At 53.5% G+C, this 17,577-nt stretch overlaps 1 protein-coding gene across 13 annotated transcripts in view; it reads left to right on the forward strand.

Annotated features, from left to right (window-relative positions):
* CHD2 (chromodomain helicase DNA binding protein 2) overlaps positions 1–9,278 on the forward strand; it is a 137,436-nt gene extending 128,158 nt beyond the window's left edge. For all 13 annotated transcript variants that reach the window (XM_045067161.1, XM_045067156.1, XM_045067162.1 and 10 more), the window contains 2 exons: positions 1,254–1,497; positions 5,743–9,278. In XM_045067161.1, coding sequence (XP_044923096.1) covers positions 1,254–1,497; positions 5,743–6,076 — 578 coding nt within the window. In that variant the 3' untranslated portion in view covers positions 6,077–9,278. The remainder of the gene's footprint in view (positions 1–1,253; positions 1,498–5,742) is intronic.
* Positions 9,279–17,577: the final 8,299 nt, after the last annotated feature.

Here is a 17,577-nt window from a genome sequence, read left to right on the forward strand (position 1 = left end):
ATCTGTCTGGTGGCATATTCTTGGTGTTAGCATATTTGTAGATAGAAGATGGATTTCCTGGGAGGCCATGGGTATGGGCATATATGGGCATATATATGTATATATATATATGGCTTAACCAGAAGGAATATATACATATATATATATTCCTTCTCGTTAAGCCTAAGGTTGCCCATAACAAAGGACCACAAACTGGGTGATTTTTTAGAACAGTGGAAATGTATTCTTTCACACTTCTGGAGGCCAGAAGTCTGAAGTCGGTGTCAGCCGGGAGACCTAAAGGAGAATCTGTTCCCAGCCTTTCTCCTGCTGTGTAGTGTCTGCCAGCAGTCAGGCCTCTGTGCTCTTTGGTGGCTCCATGGTCCCCGTTGCTGCCGCCCTCGCTCCATGGCCTTCCTCCCCGTGTCTGTCTCAGACTGCCCTCTCCCTTTCTCTTAGAAGAATATCTTGGATCTAGGGCCCAGTCTAAATCCAAGGTGATCTCATCTTGAAATCCTTAATTTACATTCACAAAGACCCTATTTCCAAGTGAAGTCACACTGTAGGTTCTGAGTGTACATATATTTTGGGTCACACTTGAACCTCTGTAGCCTCAATTCCTGGACTTCTGTGTGTTCACTACCTTTTTTGATTCACATCAGTGTAATTCTTCTCAGGGGAAAAGGAAGGCTGCAGAAGCAAAAACATTTCAGTTTGGCCCCGTCCTTGAGAGGTAGCGTACTGATCCAAATCCGCAGTTAAAGGTGTTACTTTTTACAGGAGGAGGTTCATCTCGTTGGTGTGGGCTGGGAAAGAGTAGTAAATCAGTGTGAATAGTCTGGAAATACTTTCAGAGACCAGGCGTGGCTTATGGTACTAGTAGGTAAACAGACGTTTGACATGTAAACAGAAGGTACTACCTTGCAGCTGTGAAACTCAGCAGGTTCTGTTTTCTCAGTTAATGTTTGGTTTTCTTTTTTTGAGTGAAATCTCATTTTAAGGTTTGGCCCCAGATTGGAAAGTAAAGAGGCTTGGAAAATAAAAAGTAAAATCTTGGGATTTCCTAAGAGAAAGCCCGTGAATTTTCTTTTGCCTTAAACTTTGAGGGAGAGAGTGTTGGGACTCGGTGCTGGTACATTTACCAGCAGCAAAAGGGGACGCAGGAGGAAATTTAATGTGTTTCCATCACACGTGTCAGCCTTTGAGTTTAAACCTCAGTGGGTGTGCAATTCAGCCATTGTTGCAGTCGTGAAACTGTTGTTTGTTTTCCGCAGACCGAGGAGACTGGCAGAGGGAAAGAAAGTTCAACTATGGTGGCGGCAACAATCCTCCGTGGGGCAGCGACAGGCACCATCCATATGAGCAGCACTGGTACAAGGACCACCATTACGGTGACCGGCGGCACGTGGACGCCCACCGCTCTGGGAGCTATAGACCCAACAACTTGTCCAGAAAGAGACCTTATGACCAGTACAGCAGTGACCGAGACCACAGGGGACACCGAGATTACTACGACAGGTGAGCTGAAGGCCCCGAGATGCAAGGTGCTGACCTCTGCTGGGAATTTTACTCTTTCAGGGGGAGAGATAAGTGACATACACATTCATGGACTTATTACATATTCACTGAGCATCTCCTCATGTGCCAGGCATGGTCCCTAGTCTGAGCCGATGTTTTTGCCGTCAGAGCATCCTTAGGGTGTTGGGGAGGAATCCTGGTGTAGGCAGCTGGCCCATGTGCTGAGTGGAGGGTTGAAAGTAGGGGTGTTGGAGGGGACGGGGGTGGGGGGCTGGATGAGCCTGGTGGTGGGTATTAAGGAGGGCACATACTGCATGGAGCACTGCGTGTGGTGCATAAAACAGTGAATTTAAAATTCATTAAATTAAATTAAAAAATAAAATTTTTTAATTTTTAAAAAAATAAATTTAAAAATAAATTTTTTTAATTTTTTAAAAATTAAATTTAAAAAAATTAAAAGAAAAAAAAAGTAGAGGTTTTTGAGTTTTTCTCCTGGGGGCTGAGGAAGAGACGAGGTTGCTAATTCTTGCCTCGGGCCCTGAAGAGTCTGCTAAGCAAAGAGAAATGGAATTGGTTATCACAGGTCCAGGCCAAGGGTCAGCACCCAGAGAGGGAGGCCCAGAAGATGAACACTTTGGCTAGGAAGGGGTTCAGTGCCAGGTTAGAGGTCTTGAGTTGTATTCTTCGGGTCATAGGGAGCCGTCTGCAGGGTCATCATTGTGCAGGGTCATCATTCCGCATATACAGGAAACGTTCTCTGCATTCCTCTGAGGAAGCGTAGAGAAGTGGTAGCCTTAAAATTAAATTCGAGTCTGCAGCCCAATTATTAAGTTTGGTGCTTGCTTCTCAGGAGGCAGGATACTGTGATGGGCCCCAGCCCATGGTCCTTGTCTGCCCCAAGCCCAGAGTTGAGGGGTGAAGAGCTTTTGAAGTCGTACCCTGTCTACAGCTGTTCAGGACCATATGAGCCCGTTACCTTTGTAACCTGTGAGTTAGTGACTACAGGAAGCCTGAAGTGGTTTTGTTTTGTTCTTTCTGGTTTTAGGACTTGACTGTATTTTAACCTCACAGCAGCTTCTTTGGTTTTCCTTAGGCTAATGACATGCTTTGTTTGGACTTGAATTTAAATTTGGGAAGTTTTATATAAATATCTCCTCATTTCTGGAGGACCTGGTAACACATGAGCACAGTGGCTCTGGCCAGGTAGCAGCTGCCTCCTCTAGAGGCTCCATGTCTCCTCCACTCCCTCCCTCCTGTGTCATCTTGTCGGCTTCCAGTGGGCATTTGCCCTGTAATTCTTGGTCTAGATCTGTATTTCCATTCGGTGTCACTTTTTTTTTTTTTTTTTTTTTTTTACTCCTGCCTGAAGACCTTTTCATTTGGTAGGGGTCTGCTGGTTCTTTCCACATCTCTGTGTCTGAGAAAGCCTTTAGTTGGCCTTCGCATATGAAAGATAGCTTTGCTGGGTATAAATTCTGAATCAGCACTTTAGGTACTTTAAAGGTGTTCATCTTCTCTCCATTTGAACTGTTTCAGAGGGAAAAGATCTGTCATCTTTATCTTTGTTTCTCTTTACGTAACGTGTTTTTCCCTTTGTTTCTAGTTTTTAACGATTTGATTATAGTGCATCTTGCTGTATTTTGCCTCATGTTTGTTTTTCTTGGGAAGTGTAGAGCTTCTTGAATCTGTGGGTTTATCTGAGGTTTGTTTTTCAATCTAACCTGCCTTGAGGCCCATCCAGTGTATTTTGCATGTCACACATTGGAGTTTTATTTCTAGAAGTTGTATTTGGGCCTTCCCCACCCACCCACCCAGTTTAAATCTTCCTCTAACCTTTTGAAATCTGGAATACAGCTTATAAATAGTTTTATATCCTTGTTGGCTAATTTACTGTTTGGATTAGTTTAAATTGGTTAACTTATTTCCTCATTATGGTTTTAGTTTCCTGGTTTTCTCCATGCAGAGTAATTTTTTTTTAAAGATTTTATTTATTTATTTGACAGAGAGAGATTACAAGTAGGCAGAGAGGCAGGCAGAGAGAGAGAGAGGAGGAAACAGGCTCCCTGCTGAGCAGAGAGCCCGATGCGGGGCTCGATCCCAGGACCCTGAGATCATGACCTGAGCCGAAGGCAGAGGCTTTTACCCACTGAGCCACCCAGGAGCCCCCATGCCAAGTAATTTTTGGTCAGATGCCTCACTGAGTACCGGATATGTTATATTCCTATAAACGTTCTGGATCTTTGTTGTGAGACACAGATTACTTGCCAACAGTTCGATGCTTTCCGGTCTTGCTGTTAAGATTCTTCGGGCAGATTGGGAGCAGTGGTCTGGCAGGGGTTAATTGTTCCCACCACCCAGGCAAGAAGGCTTCGTTGTACTCTACTGATGTCCCTTGAAGCTTGTTTTTTGGTATAGCTGGTGAGAGCAGGGCACTGGCACCTCTGACCTTCCGGGGGGTTATTTCCTGGCCTCAGGTAGTTTCTTCACTTGCACACCCTGAACAGTTGTTCACTGAATCCCAAGGGGAACCCTTTGCGTGTCTTTGAACTTCTTTCTGTCTCCTGCATTCTCTTCTGTGTTCCATCCTCTGGACTCCAGTTGCCTTGGTTCTGTCCCCACCTCTCAACTCTAGGAGTCTTCCCTTCCCTGCGCTGAGGCCTGCACGCCGTCTCAAGGCAGTGAGGGGTTTGTTAACAAGCTTCATCTCCTTCAATTTCCATCCCTCAAGGAATCACTGTTCTTTGTTACCTGACATCTGGTGTCTTGAGAACCATTGTTCTGTACATTTTGTCCCCTCTCTCTCCCTCTCTCTCGTTTAACGAGCGGAAAGTCACATAGTATGAGTTAACTGTTTCAAGGTGAACAATTCAGTGACATTTAATACATCCACAGTGTTGCTATCATCACTACCTTGAGTTCCAAACACCGATCACCCCAGGGAAAACCCCAGCACCATGACACAGTCGCCCCATTCTGCTGTTTCCCCAGCGCCTGATCACCAGTCTGTATTTTGTTTTCATGGATTTACTTCCCTTGGATATTTTGTATATGTGGAATCCTACAAGATGTGCTCTTTTGTGACTGGCTTCTTTGAATATGTAGTGTCATGTGAGTCTCCCCCGCATTGGAGAACATGCCTGTACTTGGTTTCTTTTCATGGCCGAATAATAGTTCATGGCGGTGTGCTGTTGATCCATTCATTTGTTGGCGGACGTTTAGTCGTTTCCACCTTTGGTGCTTATAAATAGTGCTCTGTGAACACAGACGTAAAAGTACTTGTTTGAATACCCATTTTCAGTTATTTTGGGCATACACCTAGGAGGGAATTGTTACTCACATGGTAGTTCTGTTACTGACTTCCTAGAAACCACTGATTTTCCACAGTGGTGGAAACATTTTACCCTCCTACTAGCAATGTACAAGAATGGTCATTTTCTCACACCTTTGCCAACACTTACCTTCTGTTGGCGCATGTGTGTGTGCGTGTGTGTTTAAACGTGGCCATCCTCGTGGGTGCGAATCAGGGCTAGCTCATTGTGATTTTGATTTGCATTTCCCTGATGATTAATGTTCATTAAAGATGTGGGTCATCTTTTCATGTGCTTAGTGGGCATTTGTAGATCTTTGGAGAAATGTTTGTTTTTGTCCTTGCCCATTTTCGAATTGGGTTGTTTGTCTTTTCGTTGTTGACTTACACCAATTTTCTCCTAATGGGATAACAAGTAGTTTACTGTAGTGCTAATTAAAAATTTTAATATTCCTCACATTGAATCAATTTTTAAAATAATGTAATTAACCCATCAGTTATTATTGACCGTTGCGGTTGATTGTAGCTTTTGCTGTTACTAATAACTTCTCAAATCATTTCCGTGGCTCTTTTTCTCCTGGACGAGGTCAAAGAATATGAAAATGTTTGTAGATCTTGCCAGTTTTCCTGAAGGGAGTACAGCTTTACAAAGCCACCAGTGATTCAAGTGTGTACTTGTTTCATTGCAGACTTGAGGCTTATGTCATTTCAAAGGATATGTTTTGCCAATAAGTGTAAAATAGCCCTTTGTTATTGCTTGTGCGGGTTGTTTTTTTTGTTGGTGTTTTTTTGTTTTTTTTTGGATTCCTCGTAAAGTAAGCATTTACAAACAGTCCTTTGGAAGTGTCCTGGACTATGAATGCGCAGGGAAGAGCCAGTGGAGAAGGGAGAAGGGGACGGGCTCCGTCTTTCCGCTGATCTTTGCATCTCCATTTCAGGCACCATCATGACTCCAAGCGGAGGAGATCCGATGAATTTCGGCCTCAAAATTATCACCAGCAGGATTTCCGACGAATGTCTGACCACCGCCCCCCTATGGGCTACCATGGCCAAGGACCCTCGGACCATTACCGCTCTTTCCACACAGACAAATTGGGGGAATATAAACAGCCCCTGCCCCCCCTGCACCCCGCAGTCTCAGACCCTCGCTCGCCCCCTTCTCAGAAATCTCCCCATGATTCCAAGTCACCCCTGGATCACAGGTCTCCATTGGAGAGATCACTAGAACAGAAAAACAACCCAGATTATAACTGGAATGTTCGGAAAACATAAAGGACAGCTGGGAAAGAAGGGGAGAGCAAGAGTCATTAAGCACCTGGATATTTTTGGTCTGATCCAATGGGAGCCAGTTATCTAGACCAGTGAGTGGAGTTTCTGGACATGCTGCTGCTGCTGTCAGCCTGCCGGCCGAAGGAGCACCTCAAGGAGTGGGGGGCCTTTCACTTGGTCCCGCTTGGGTTTGGGTCGCCACTCCTGCACTTCGACACCCCATCCCACCCAGCCTGGTTCCAGCCTGCCACTGCGATGGGTGCTGGGAGGAAGAGGTGACTTGTGTGTACCGGCTTCGTGGGCTGTGTTTCCCCAGTGAAGGAAGATGGGATCTTAGAGTCGGGATGTTTTGTTGCCGGGGTCCGCGCGCCCTGAGCCTGGGTGCGGGGGGCTGGGTAGGAGCGTGTGCGTGCAGGCTGCCGGGACCTGCTGGACGGCACACGATTGCTTCACTGTGACGTGACATGCTGCTGACAGGGAGCGGGGCTCGGGTCTCGCCTCGTGGGACTTAAAGGGGGAGTGGGCACACTCCTCAGACATGTTCTTGGGAGAAACCGTACCCTTGGGCCTCAGCATGACATCTGTGGCACAGGAGGACAGAGGGGAATAGCTTCCACGGCGGCCCCTTCCTGACCGACACTAATTTTTCCCACACTATCTGTACATTTCAAATGCTTAGTCTCCGCCGTGGGCCTCCTTCGCCCTGGTGCCAGGGAGGCGAGGGCCCGTCTGGTGGACTTCAGAGTACTGTGAGCAGGCCGGCACTGGCGTTGGCGTGGGTCTTCCTTGGTTGGGAGTGGGCTGAAAGCGGGGCTGGGGTGGGGGTGGTGTGGCCAGGGACCCGGAATCCCTGGTGGATTTCTGATCCTGGGATGCGAAGTGTCCATTGAGGGCCAGGGGGTGGCGGGGGAAGCTTGGTGCTGGCAGGTGCCAAGGGCGGGGTGGGGTACAGGTGCAGGTGGTGAGTGGGTCTCGTGGGGAGAGGGGGCCTGGGGTGTTGTGCCAGGTCAGCCTCAGTAGCCGCCTTGTAGGCACTTTAGTTTCCTCTGCCCAGCATGACGCGGAACACACGTCTGCTGACCCCGTGTGGCGGGTGCACTGGTGAGGCTCAGCGACCTGCGGGGAACAGCTCCCACAGCTAGGCAGGCAGCAGTAGACTTGAACTCCAGTGTTGTTTAGAATGAGATCAAATAAAGTACAAACCTAACTTAAGAGTTTTTGCAAACTAGGAAACCTCCAAGGCCAGGGGACCGCGCTGACAGTCAGAGTGGTGCAGGGCCGAACGGAGTCAGAAGGCAGGTTGGTTGCACCAGTTCATTAGGCTGCTTCCGTTCCCCTGATGCTGGGCCTTCCGTTCTCCTCTTTCAAAATACCGCTTGCCAGTATTGTGTGAATATCCAAAGGCCTTTCTAGGTGGACGCATTGACTTGAACCTACACCGTGCCTAAACGTGTCCAGGCTCAGAGCTGGTGAGAAGCTTCCCGCTGGGCACGCACAGGGTTCAACTCCCTGAACTAACCTGTGAGGACGTCACAAAATGATCATCACTTACCTGCCGGTACCCTGGGCAGCACCATTAATGCCTTTACTAGCAAAGCCCCCAGTCCCAGCGCCTTAGTGGAGCCGACACGGCTCTACTGGGTCATTTCTGCTCGCTGTGCGCGGCGCCCTGGGGCTGGCCAGCGTCTGGGTCCTCACAGCTTGTGCTGGGAGTAGTGGGCCTGCCCCGTCCTTACCTATATCTCCTCATGGTACTAGGGATGTGCAGCGTGGGCTCAAAGGGGGTCAGCATGCCCGGAGCACAGCACAAAGGAACGCATAGGAGCCCCTGGCCGTGGTCGTCCCACGGCGACTGCTCGGTGAGAGAAGATTGTGTCTGCTGTGGCCACCACCAGCTGAGCTTCCCGCCAACAGTACTCACACTACCCTGTGTTCCTCTTGCCCAGGCCCAAGTGGAAGGCTAGGTTGGCTTGCCGGGTTCTTTGGGGTGGGGGGGAGGGATGAGCACCAGCACGTGTCTCCCCGCGGGAGGTCAGGCTGTGTCCTGGGAGGCGTGGCATCACCCTTCCCTTAAGGGAAGCTGGGAGGAGTTGCTGGAGGCTCTGAATTTCAGGGCTCCGCAAGGGTGATTGATTGTCTCTGAGGTTGATAGGAGATGTGAGTTATTCCCAAAGATGTCTCATCATGAAGAAAAAGGAACTTCCTTTTGTTTACATTCAGGACTTGTAGTGCCATATGATGTAGCAAAAGGCTATATTCGCCGGATCAGTGTTAAATTGATTATAAAATTACAGTATCCCCATAAAAGCATCTATTTTAGATGTTGAAGTATGTTTGAAGACTGGGTTGGGAAAAAGGAGGCATTTCCTCATTGACCTAAATCAGTATGAATACTGTATGCTCTTATCAGAAACAAATTTGCACAGGTAGGAATTCTCTCCCTTGCGGGTGGGATAAACTGCCCCAGGAACCCGGGAGGACGGCAGTCCATGGAGCCTAGCTTTGAAGGATTTCATAACCGGGTAGAAACAGCGGGGGTCGAGGAAGAGGGGCGTCCGCATCATCTGAGATCTGAATATGAATGAGGATTAACGCGGTGTACCACAGGCCCTGGGAAAGGGGGCCCTGAAAGCCCAGGTACATCACTGTGGTCTTCTCAGAGATGGCTGCAGAGAAACAGCCAGATCCTCTGCAGAGCCCGATCTGATGGACCCAGGGCGGCCCCCCGCCCCTTCTAGTCATTCCTTTAGCCCTTCCACGGGAAACCAGAACACTGCTCCCACCGTGCTGCAGACATTGTAGCCTGATGCCCGAGAGCCGCATCAGGACGTGTGGTGCACATGCGAGTCCGCTACGAATTCACACAGGGACACTGGAATCCTACAGACCAAAATCCACTCGTCAGCAGGAGCGGGGGCCCAGGGCCCAGGGCCCAGGGCCCAGCGCCAGCGGTCTTCTGGCTTGTCTGAGGGCTGCCGTGTCGGGCGAGGAGAGCCAGGCCAAGGGTCCAGGCTGCTTTAGTCTGTCCGGACCCCACACGTTTGGGGACGGATGGTTTTTCTTTATTGTAAAATTGTGGACTTTTAAAACCTGTTGACTAAACAGTAATTAATTTATATTTGTGAAAAATGCCACTGTCCTAGTGATTTCTGATGTAAATAATGTTGTTTATATAGTATGTATTAAATTTTCCTACATTGTAAAACTGCTGTACTTTTGATTCTTGTATATTAAAAAGTGTTACTAAGGATTTCTAGAATTGGGCGAACACTGTGACGTTGCGTTGGGTTGGCGTGAGCTCTGACTGGCCGCACCTCGGCTCCCCTTCCCTCCCCTTGTTCTCTGGGTCGTTCAGACTGTTCGCCAGCGTGTGAAATGGAGCCTCTTAAAGTCTCATTGTTTTTCCTTCGGGGGCCAGTTGTGGCGTTGGGTCTGGGGGTCGGGGGTGGGGGGGTTCTGAGATTTTCCCCGAAGCTGACAGCCCCTGGCCGAGCAGCTCCTGTCCTCAGTGTCCTGAGCACTGGGCGGTGGGGTTGGGAGAGCCCGAGGATCTGTAGCCCCTGGTGGAGTAGAGCTTCCCTTAGGATCCCGTGGTGGTGCCCGGGAGCCCGGCAATGTGCATGTGAAGACCTGTGTTGTCCGGACAGGGGTCCTGCCCCCTCCATCCAGAGGAAGTGACTGAGCCGTGTGTGCCAGCCCACAGCCTTGAGGGCAATTTAACAGTTGGGTTATATATTCATGAAGAGGGGAAAGAGGCATTTTATAATGGAAACACTGACACAATGTTAACTCTCGCAATTTGGCACAGGGGCAGGCCCAGCTCCTGCAAGGCCCAGACGGAGGAAGCCGGGCACAGCCCAAGGGAGGAGATGCCGTCTGAGCGGGAGCTCGAGGGGTTGGCCAGACCCAAGGGGTTTTGTCGATACTCAGGAGACTGCAAAACCGAACTCCGATCTTCACAGAGCTCTCGATTCTTGATACCCAGTAAACCCATACGTTCCGTTAAGTCGCGTGACCGTCAACCCAGGAGGCTTGGCGGCGGGGGGCCTCCGCTCATCCTGGCCAGGCCAGGAAGGAGAGGCTGGGATTTTTAGGGCCTCGCGTTCCTGAGGCAGAGACTCCAGAGTTGAGGGTTCCTCCTGCCGATAAACAATTCATAGTCGTGTTGCAACTCACAGCTCGGCTGGAACCTCTTTGGGAAACTTGAAAGCGCTGCAATAATCAGCTTATGATTTACAATAGCAACGCGGCTTCTAAACCAGCTGCTGCCAAGAAGCCCGCCTTTTACTGGAAAAAGCAGGCCCAGGCTCCCCCCGCCCCCACCAGCTGCTCCCTGGCGGGGCCTCGCATGTCTGGCATTAAAGCAGGTCCTTCTCAATTAGCACCAACAGAAAGGTCACTTACTGAACCGCGAGGCCCTGCAGTTTGCCAGCCTGGTCTGGACTTGGGATTCCAACCTGTGGCTCTTAAAAGAGCAGGGACGGGTCTGCCTTCGAGGCCCATCTTACTGCCCTTCCTAGCCTCCATCCTTTGAGTCTGGAATCCCGCTCGGGCCCCGGCCTCCAGCCCGCCTGTGGTGTCTGCTCCCTGCCTTGGGGAAAAGACGGAGCCCAACCCAACACACGCTCTTGGTCCGTAGAACTCGGGCCCTGCCTGGTGCTGGTGGACCCCGTCCTAGGCTTGAGGTCTGGGTGTCGCCCAGCCGGGTGTGTGGCGGTGAGATCTGGCTTTGTGCGGGAACATGGACGCAGGCCTCTCACCTCAAAATCAGGCAGAATATCTACTGCTTGGGGCCAGCTGCCCCACGGAGGGTTTGCACTTGGGATCTTAAATTGTTTTGTGAACCACAAGAGGACGGTCACTGCTATAGTGTGGTCCTTGCTAACCCTGTGTACATGGTGGCCTTGGGGGTCCCAGGGGGTCTCCAGGGGGCTGGCAGGAAGGGCAGTGCATTGTCTCCGTTTGGCCTCCCCCTGGGTGCAGCTGGGCAGATGGCCCAGACATCGTCATTTGTACATGAAGGAAGCGGCTTCTAGGGTTCATGTGGTTTTACCGTGAGAGCTCAGTGTTGAAAGGTGTAAACTCTGCGATGGGCTACCCAGAAGGAGATAGTGTTCACCAGCCCCTGCTGGGAGCGGGACAATGGGGACACACCGAGGAGGGCACCTGCCCAGCCCGGAGGGCAGGCCCAACTTAGCTTTCGGCCCCAGCTTGCATCAGCCCAGAAACTTCTGAGACCAGCAGGGCTGCTCCTCTTGGATCCCAGCTCCCTGGAGGGGCCCCGGAAGAGCGCCCTCTCTAGGAGATTAGACCCCGGTAGGAAGACCTGGCAGGGTGCTCACCGTCCCGTGGGGACTAGACGGTCATGAGAGAGAAAGTTTCTCTTAAGAATCTTAAGTAAGATCTTAAGCACCTCCTGTGGGCCAGGCCCTGTTCTAGAAGCTGGGACGCAGACTCGGCAAACCAGGATGAGGGCCCCTCTGAGGGTTGGCAAGGCACACCTAGACCAACGACAGAAAGACAAAATGTCACGAGCGCCAGGGAGAAAAGAGGAGATGGGCGTGGGGACAGGGGTGCTGCTAGCTGAGCCCAGGGGAGGGGGTCGGGGAAGCCATAGGTCCAGGAAGGGGACCGAGCTGGGTTTGAAGCAGCTGGCCTTCTGGGGCTCATTCTCTCCCTCTGCGTGCCTCAAGTACAGGATACAGAGTTTGCCGGGCTGTGGTGGGGTGAGTGAGGCCACTGAGGGGGCTGAGCTGGGCTTGGCATCTGTCATCATTCTCTGAGGGCGGTGTTAAGACCTCCCCAGGCTCAGTGGAGACCACTCCTGCCACCAGAGCTGGGGGCCTGCCCCTGCCGTTTGGAAGAGGAGCTGAAGTTCCCGTTCGTTCCTGGAGGGAGGGTCCTGAGTGACTGTGGTTCTAGAATTTTCCTGCAGGGGGCAGCAGATTTCCACAAACAGCCTGCCTGGCTACCGACACCTGAATTTACAGACCCCCCCCCCCGCCCCGCCCCAGAGGCTCACCCTCATTCTTCTACCCTGGAGGGCGCCTCCCATAGCTCCAAAGGCCACAGTGGAGTCGGAGACGGGGAGTCACCTCACCCCTGCAAGAAGTGTGACAGGGGATGGGGAGGAGGGGAGGCTGCAGGAGAAGCCGGCCTCACCTGCTCCACCAGCAGGAGGCCCCGGAGGGCAGTGCTGGCCAGCCCTGGCCCAGCCCTCTCAGAGGCCTCAGCCAGCCAGGTGGCTCTCTCCCTATGGCAGCCCCTGATTCCGGAACACGCGGGCTCTGGCTCCTTCTGGGTCCAGTCCCTTCTCCCTTTCCCCTCCATGTGGCCACCAGAGGGACATCTTGAGCCACAAGGCCGGGCATCACTGTAATTCCCCCGATCCTCACCGGAGCTCTAAGCTTCCTGGCTTGGGTTCCTCAGCCCTCTGTGACCTGCCCTCGCTGGCCATTCTCTTCTGCCCCCAAACTGCTCTTGCAGCCTCTGGCCAGTCCTCGAGGCAGAGCCTGACCTCCAGGCTGCTGTCCCTCGACCCCCTCCATCACTGCCAGCTGCCTGATGAATCTGGGTTCTTCTTCAAGATGCAATTCAAACTTGGTTCCCTCTGAGCAGCCTTCTCGGCCCCTGCTGTTCCCACTTCCCTTCCTGTCTGTCCCTTCCCTGTGCCCACAATTGCCACTGGAGCCCCAGCCCACTCTGGTGCCTCCACATAGTCATAGCCATGGCCTCCGCGAGGCCCTTGTGGAGGCTGGGCTTGGAGCCCAGGGGGCTGAGCAAGCTGGCGCTCAGACTGAGTTTGGGTCACAGCAGGCAGGCCTTCCTGATTCCCAGGATGTTTCAAGCAGTCAGTTCTCTCTTCTGGAACATCTTCCCAAATGCTCCTGGCATGCCAGAGGATAACCCTTTATTTGCTGGATTGAGGGAAGGTGCGGGGACCTTCAGGGCGCTACCTGGAAGGGTGATGGGCTGCAGAGGTCCCCGGCGGGCAGTTCGGAGAGGCGCTCACTAGCCATTACGGTCCCATTCCAGCTGTGCTTCGTAGCCCCAGCTGCCTTAGCCCACGTCCTGGCCCTGGACTCCCTGGACCAGGCAGAATGGGGAGGAGGCGAGGAGGTGTGAAGGCGGGGGCAGCAGATGCAGAGCTGAGCGGGCTCACCAAAGAGGGGCCTCGATCCCAGCAAGGAGACCCAGGGTGCCATTATCCCGTCCTGTCCAGGGGAGGGGGGCCCGGCACTAACTTTGGCTTTCGGTTTCTGGTGGTCCAGGCCCCCAGCCTTGACCTGAAGGCCACTCAGGAGCCCCGCGTTCCAGGCCCCTGTCTCACATGGAGCCTGGGCTTCGAGTCACCTGAACTCCAGGGCGGAGGCGGCCGGAAGGGGGCTCCACCGCGATAAATCCTCACTTGGATCAAATACTTGGCAGGAAGCCTGACCCATGGCAGGAGGCCCAAACCTGTAGCTGTCACGCTGGAGGCCACAGTCTCCGTGTAAACGGGGGTTGGCTCTATAGCAGCAGCTGCGTCATGTCTGGGAAGGCCTGCCCCCTGCCCGCGAGGAGGCGGAGGACCACCCCTGGACCACAGTGACCCCGCGGAGAGCTCACTGGCACCCCCGCACCCTCTCCTTCTGGAACCCTGAGCCTCTCAGACTTCGGATCTGAAGGACCCTCTCTCCCATCCTTCTTCTCTTCAGGGTCCGGATTTGAAGTCCCTCCACCCACCCAGCCTTCCGGCAAGGGGGTGGGGTCTGGCCTCACTCCCTGCTGACCCAGGACCAGAACCCTGGGTTGACTCCGCGGCGCCCCTTCTCCATCCTCAAGCAGGCAGGTGGCTTGGGTGTGGGAGTTCATCTGGAAATAGCCAGGCATCCACCTTCGGGGCATCATGAAAACTGTCAAAGCAGCGGCACAACTCAAGGTCAGGGTCATCTGTAGGTGTTTGCTCTGCAGGAGGACAGTGTGCGGGAGGGGCTGTCATCGCCAGCCCCCGGCGGCGGTCACTGACCCCTGCCCGGTGGCAAGTAGGTTTGAACACGGCTTTAGACAGAGCACATGCATCAGGCCTGAGGCGGGCTCTGGTTCCTGCGGGAGGGAGGCAGGAGACGAGCAGGAACGGGTTCGAATGTGGAGGCATCCGTGAGCGGTCCCAGGGTTCCTCTGGGCAAGGACGGAATCAGGCCCGGGGATGTGCCGGCCTTGGCCTTGGGATCTAGGCTGCCTGGGATCGCATCCCCGCATCCCAGAAACACCCCTGCCCCACCACGCCAGCCCCTGGACTGCCGTTCCTGTATCTCTTAATTAACTCCGTTCTGGGGGGGCCTCTCTGAGGGTGTTTCTCTCTGTAACTCTTCTTCAGGGTGTAGACCCGGGTCACGGCTGGAAGTTATCAAACGGTCAAAAGTGTGGGAAGCCCAGAAGGATGGGGAAGGTAGCCGAGGGGAAGCTGTTGAGACAGGGAGGGGGCCCATGGCCCACAGATTCGGGGTGTGGGGACCCTGGGGACCTCCATGGAATTAGAGGTCCTTAGACTCCTGCTTTGGGCATGCGGGGTTCCCACTGACCCGTGGCCAGAACGCCAAGCTTCTCCAGCCCAGGTGGCAGCTGGGCAAAGAGCTTGTCAAGTGTTTCAAGACTTGGACAAATACGGCTAATCAGAGCAAAGAGATGTGATTTCTGGATCATTCCTAAGAGATGAACCCATCACACAAAGTAGGGTTCCTGCTCTTCCTGTCTGGTTGGAGATCCCTGCGTGGGGGGCCAGAGGGTGGAACTCTCTGGGTCGCGGTCAGCCTGGGAGCAAGCAGGGCCCGGGGCCTGCCTGGAGTCCCGGAGCGTCCCCTGGATGGCGGCCCCAGCAGTGAGCCCCCTAAGGCGGTGTGACCCGGTAGGATGAGAAGGGGAGGGAGGGAGTGCTTGTTGGGGCGTATGGCTTCCTGGGATGGGCTCCCTATATTCTGATATTTCCTGCCCCAGTCTTCCCAAGCAACCCTGTAGGAGGGCCATGACCTTCCTTGTGCAGACAAAGATCCTGAAGTCCCAGGTCACCCAGCCAGCAAGAGGCAAGGCCAGGCATGGGACGGGCCTCCTTCTAGCCCACGGAGGCTCCTGCCCACCAGCCGGTAGCTGTGGGGAGTCGATAACGTCCCTCCCAGGATTCCTTGCTAGTCTTTGAATTTTCCGTTTTACAATTTTACCCCCATTTTCCCCATCGGGATCAGAACCTTGGTCCCTACATAATTATGTATTTGGGGTAAGAACTCATCTTGGCGAGTCCAGCTGTCCTTTTCCAAGCATATAGCCTGCCCCCCAGCTCTGCCCCTCCCCGGAGCCATGGGGCTCTGGACCGTGGCCTTGGGACTAGCCCGCAAGTGACATCCGCCAGTCTTACCAACCACACCATTGCAACCATCTTGTTCAAGGACAACACCTTCCCTTTGTTCTGGGTGTTCCTTTATGAGCCCTGCACTCTGTAAACACTCGTTCCTGGGAAGTATACATCATTTAATTTAAAAATTAAAGACAATAGGGGTGCCTGGGTGACTGAGTCGGTTAAGGGTCCGACTCTTGGTTTAGGCTCAGGTCATGATCTCAGGGTCATGGGATCGAGTCCCGTGTGGGTTCCCATGTTCAGTGGGGAGTCTGCCTGAGATTTGCTCTCTCCCTCTCCCTCTGCCCCTCCCTACCCTTGAAATAAATAAAATCTAAAATAGTAATAATAATAATAATGATAATAATAATAATTAAAGACCACTGAACTGCATGTGGTTTCCAATGTGTCCTAAAGTAAGATTTTGATTTTAGCGTCCTGAACGCACTCCTCTTGGGGCTCAGTAAGCAGCGTCCCCATCGACCCAGGCGCTCAGCACCCTCCCCTGGTTCTCCCGCTCTCCAAACCCCACCTGCAGCACCCTTGTGCTCTGCCCTGAAGTGGGTCATTCGTGGCACCTCTGGCACCAGCCCCCATCCCCCTTCTGACCAGCTCTGCCCCGGAGACCCCAACTTCCTCCCCCCACCCCACTTCACATTGTCTGGAGCAAGCTGGGCACGTCCTGCCCCTGCTCAAAGCGGCACAGGGGTTCCTCTGGCAGGTGCAGCAAGACGTCAGGCCCCCCTGGTCACTGGTGGGCCGGGCAGGGCTCCCTCCTGCCACTTGCAGTCTCACCTGGACCCTGGTCCCCAGGCTCAGGGGGTCCCGTCCCCTTGTGCCCTGCTGTCCTCCGACTCCACACTGGGTGGCCAGGCCCTCTGTGCTCCCCGACCTCTCTGCATAGAAGGGTCCCCCTTGCTCTTGGTCTGGCTCGTCCCCCAGATCCACACAGGTGATCTGGTCAGAGGTCTCCCTGGACCCGGCCAGAGCAAAGCTCCTCCCACCTCCGTTCTGGGGTGGGGGGGGGTCTCCCTCTCAGAGGAGCCTGCGTCCCTGGGATGCTTGTCGCCCTGGACGCCCGGTCGCGTCACTGTGCACAGACTGGCCTCTCCAGCAAGAAGGCAAGGCAGTCCGTGCGGACTCCGCTGCATGCCCCCCACGAAGGAGTTAGCAAGGGACAGTGCGGGGTGCGCCGTGGCAGAGGCAGGGGACCGCCACCTTGGGCAGCCTCCCGGGGCTGCTCGAGGGCCCCTGTACCAGGAAATTTATGCACATCTGCTCGCTGGATATTCTATAAGGACCTCAGGAACTAGTACTCATAATTCCGTTCTACAAATCAGGAGTCTTAAGGCTCCAAAAATCCAAGGGAGACCACACAACGAGTGACGGGCAGAGCCGGTTTGGACGCCAAGTGGGCTGGAGCCCGAGACCGAGGGCCACCCCCCGCTCCACGCGGCTCGCTGGCATCCCCGAGGAGCCCTGGTCACACCTGGCTCACCTGTGTCTCTGCCCCGGGGGTCCCGGTGAGGGTCTTCACCCCAGAATGTGCCCTCTTCATTATGGAGGACCCCCGTGCACGGGTTTCCAGTAGCCCTTTCCCTCCTGTCTCCTCTCACGAATTCTGTTGGCCTCACGAGTCTCTGCCGCACATCCGTGTGCTGGGGCCGCGAGGGGACACGCATGTCGTCTGCTCACGCGTGGACGTCCGGCCCCGACTCGCTGGCTCAGTGGAGCAGCTCCCAGCCCAGCCCGCAGAGCGAGAGGAAGCGGCTTCTTGGGGATCGTTTAGCTCAAGACTCTGTTCCATATTCATGATGAAACGCAAATTTCCATGTTCACGGGCGACCAGTAGCATGGTACTGGAAGGAGTTCCAGCTGGTTAAGTTTAGGGTCCTGAACGAATTCCAAACCCAGAATATTCTCTGGCAAGTGCTGCAGCATTTTCATCTGATGGTGAGCGGCATTTTTTTTTTTTTTTTTTTTATCCCATGGGCCCTGGCTTCTCCGTAATTGGTTCTTCTGCCAAGGGCTCTGCTGCCTCTGTGGCGCCTCCCCTGCAAGCTATTCCAACCCAGCTACAACTGAGAGAGAGAGAGAGAGAGAGAGAGAGAGAGAAGCCTACTGGTCTCAGTGG

The sequence above is a fragment of the Mustela putorius genome, unplaced genomic scaffold (assembly GCF_011764305.1).
Source record: "Mustela putorius furo isolate JIRA1106 unplaced genomic scaffold, ASM1176430v1.1 tig00003875_pilon_pilon_pilon, whole genome shotgun sequence".
NCBI classification, from domain to species: domain Eukaryota; kingdom Metazoa; phylum Chordata; class Mammalia; order Carnivora; family Mustelidae; genus Mustela; species Mustela putorius.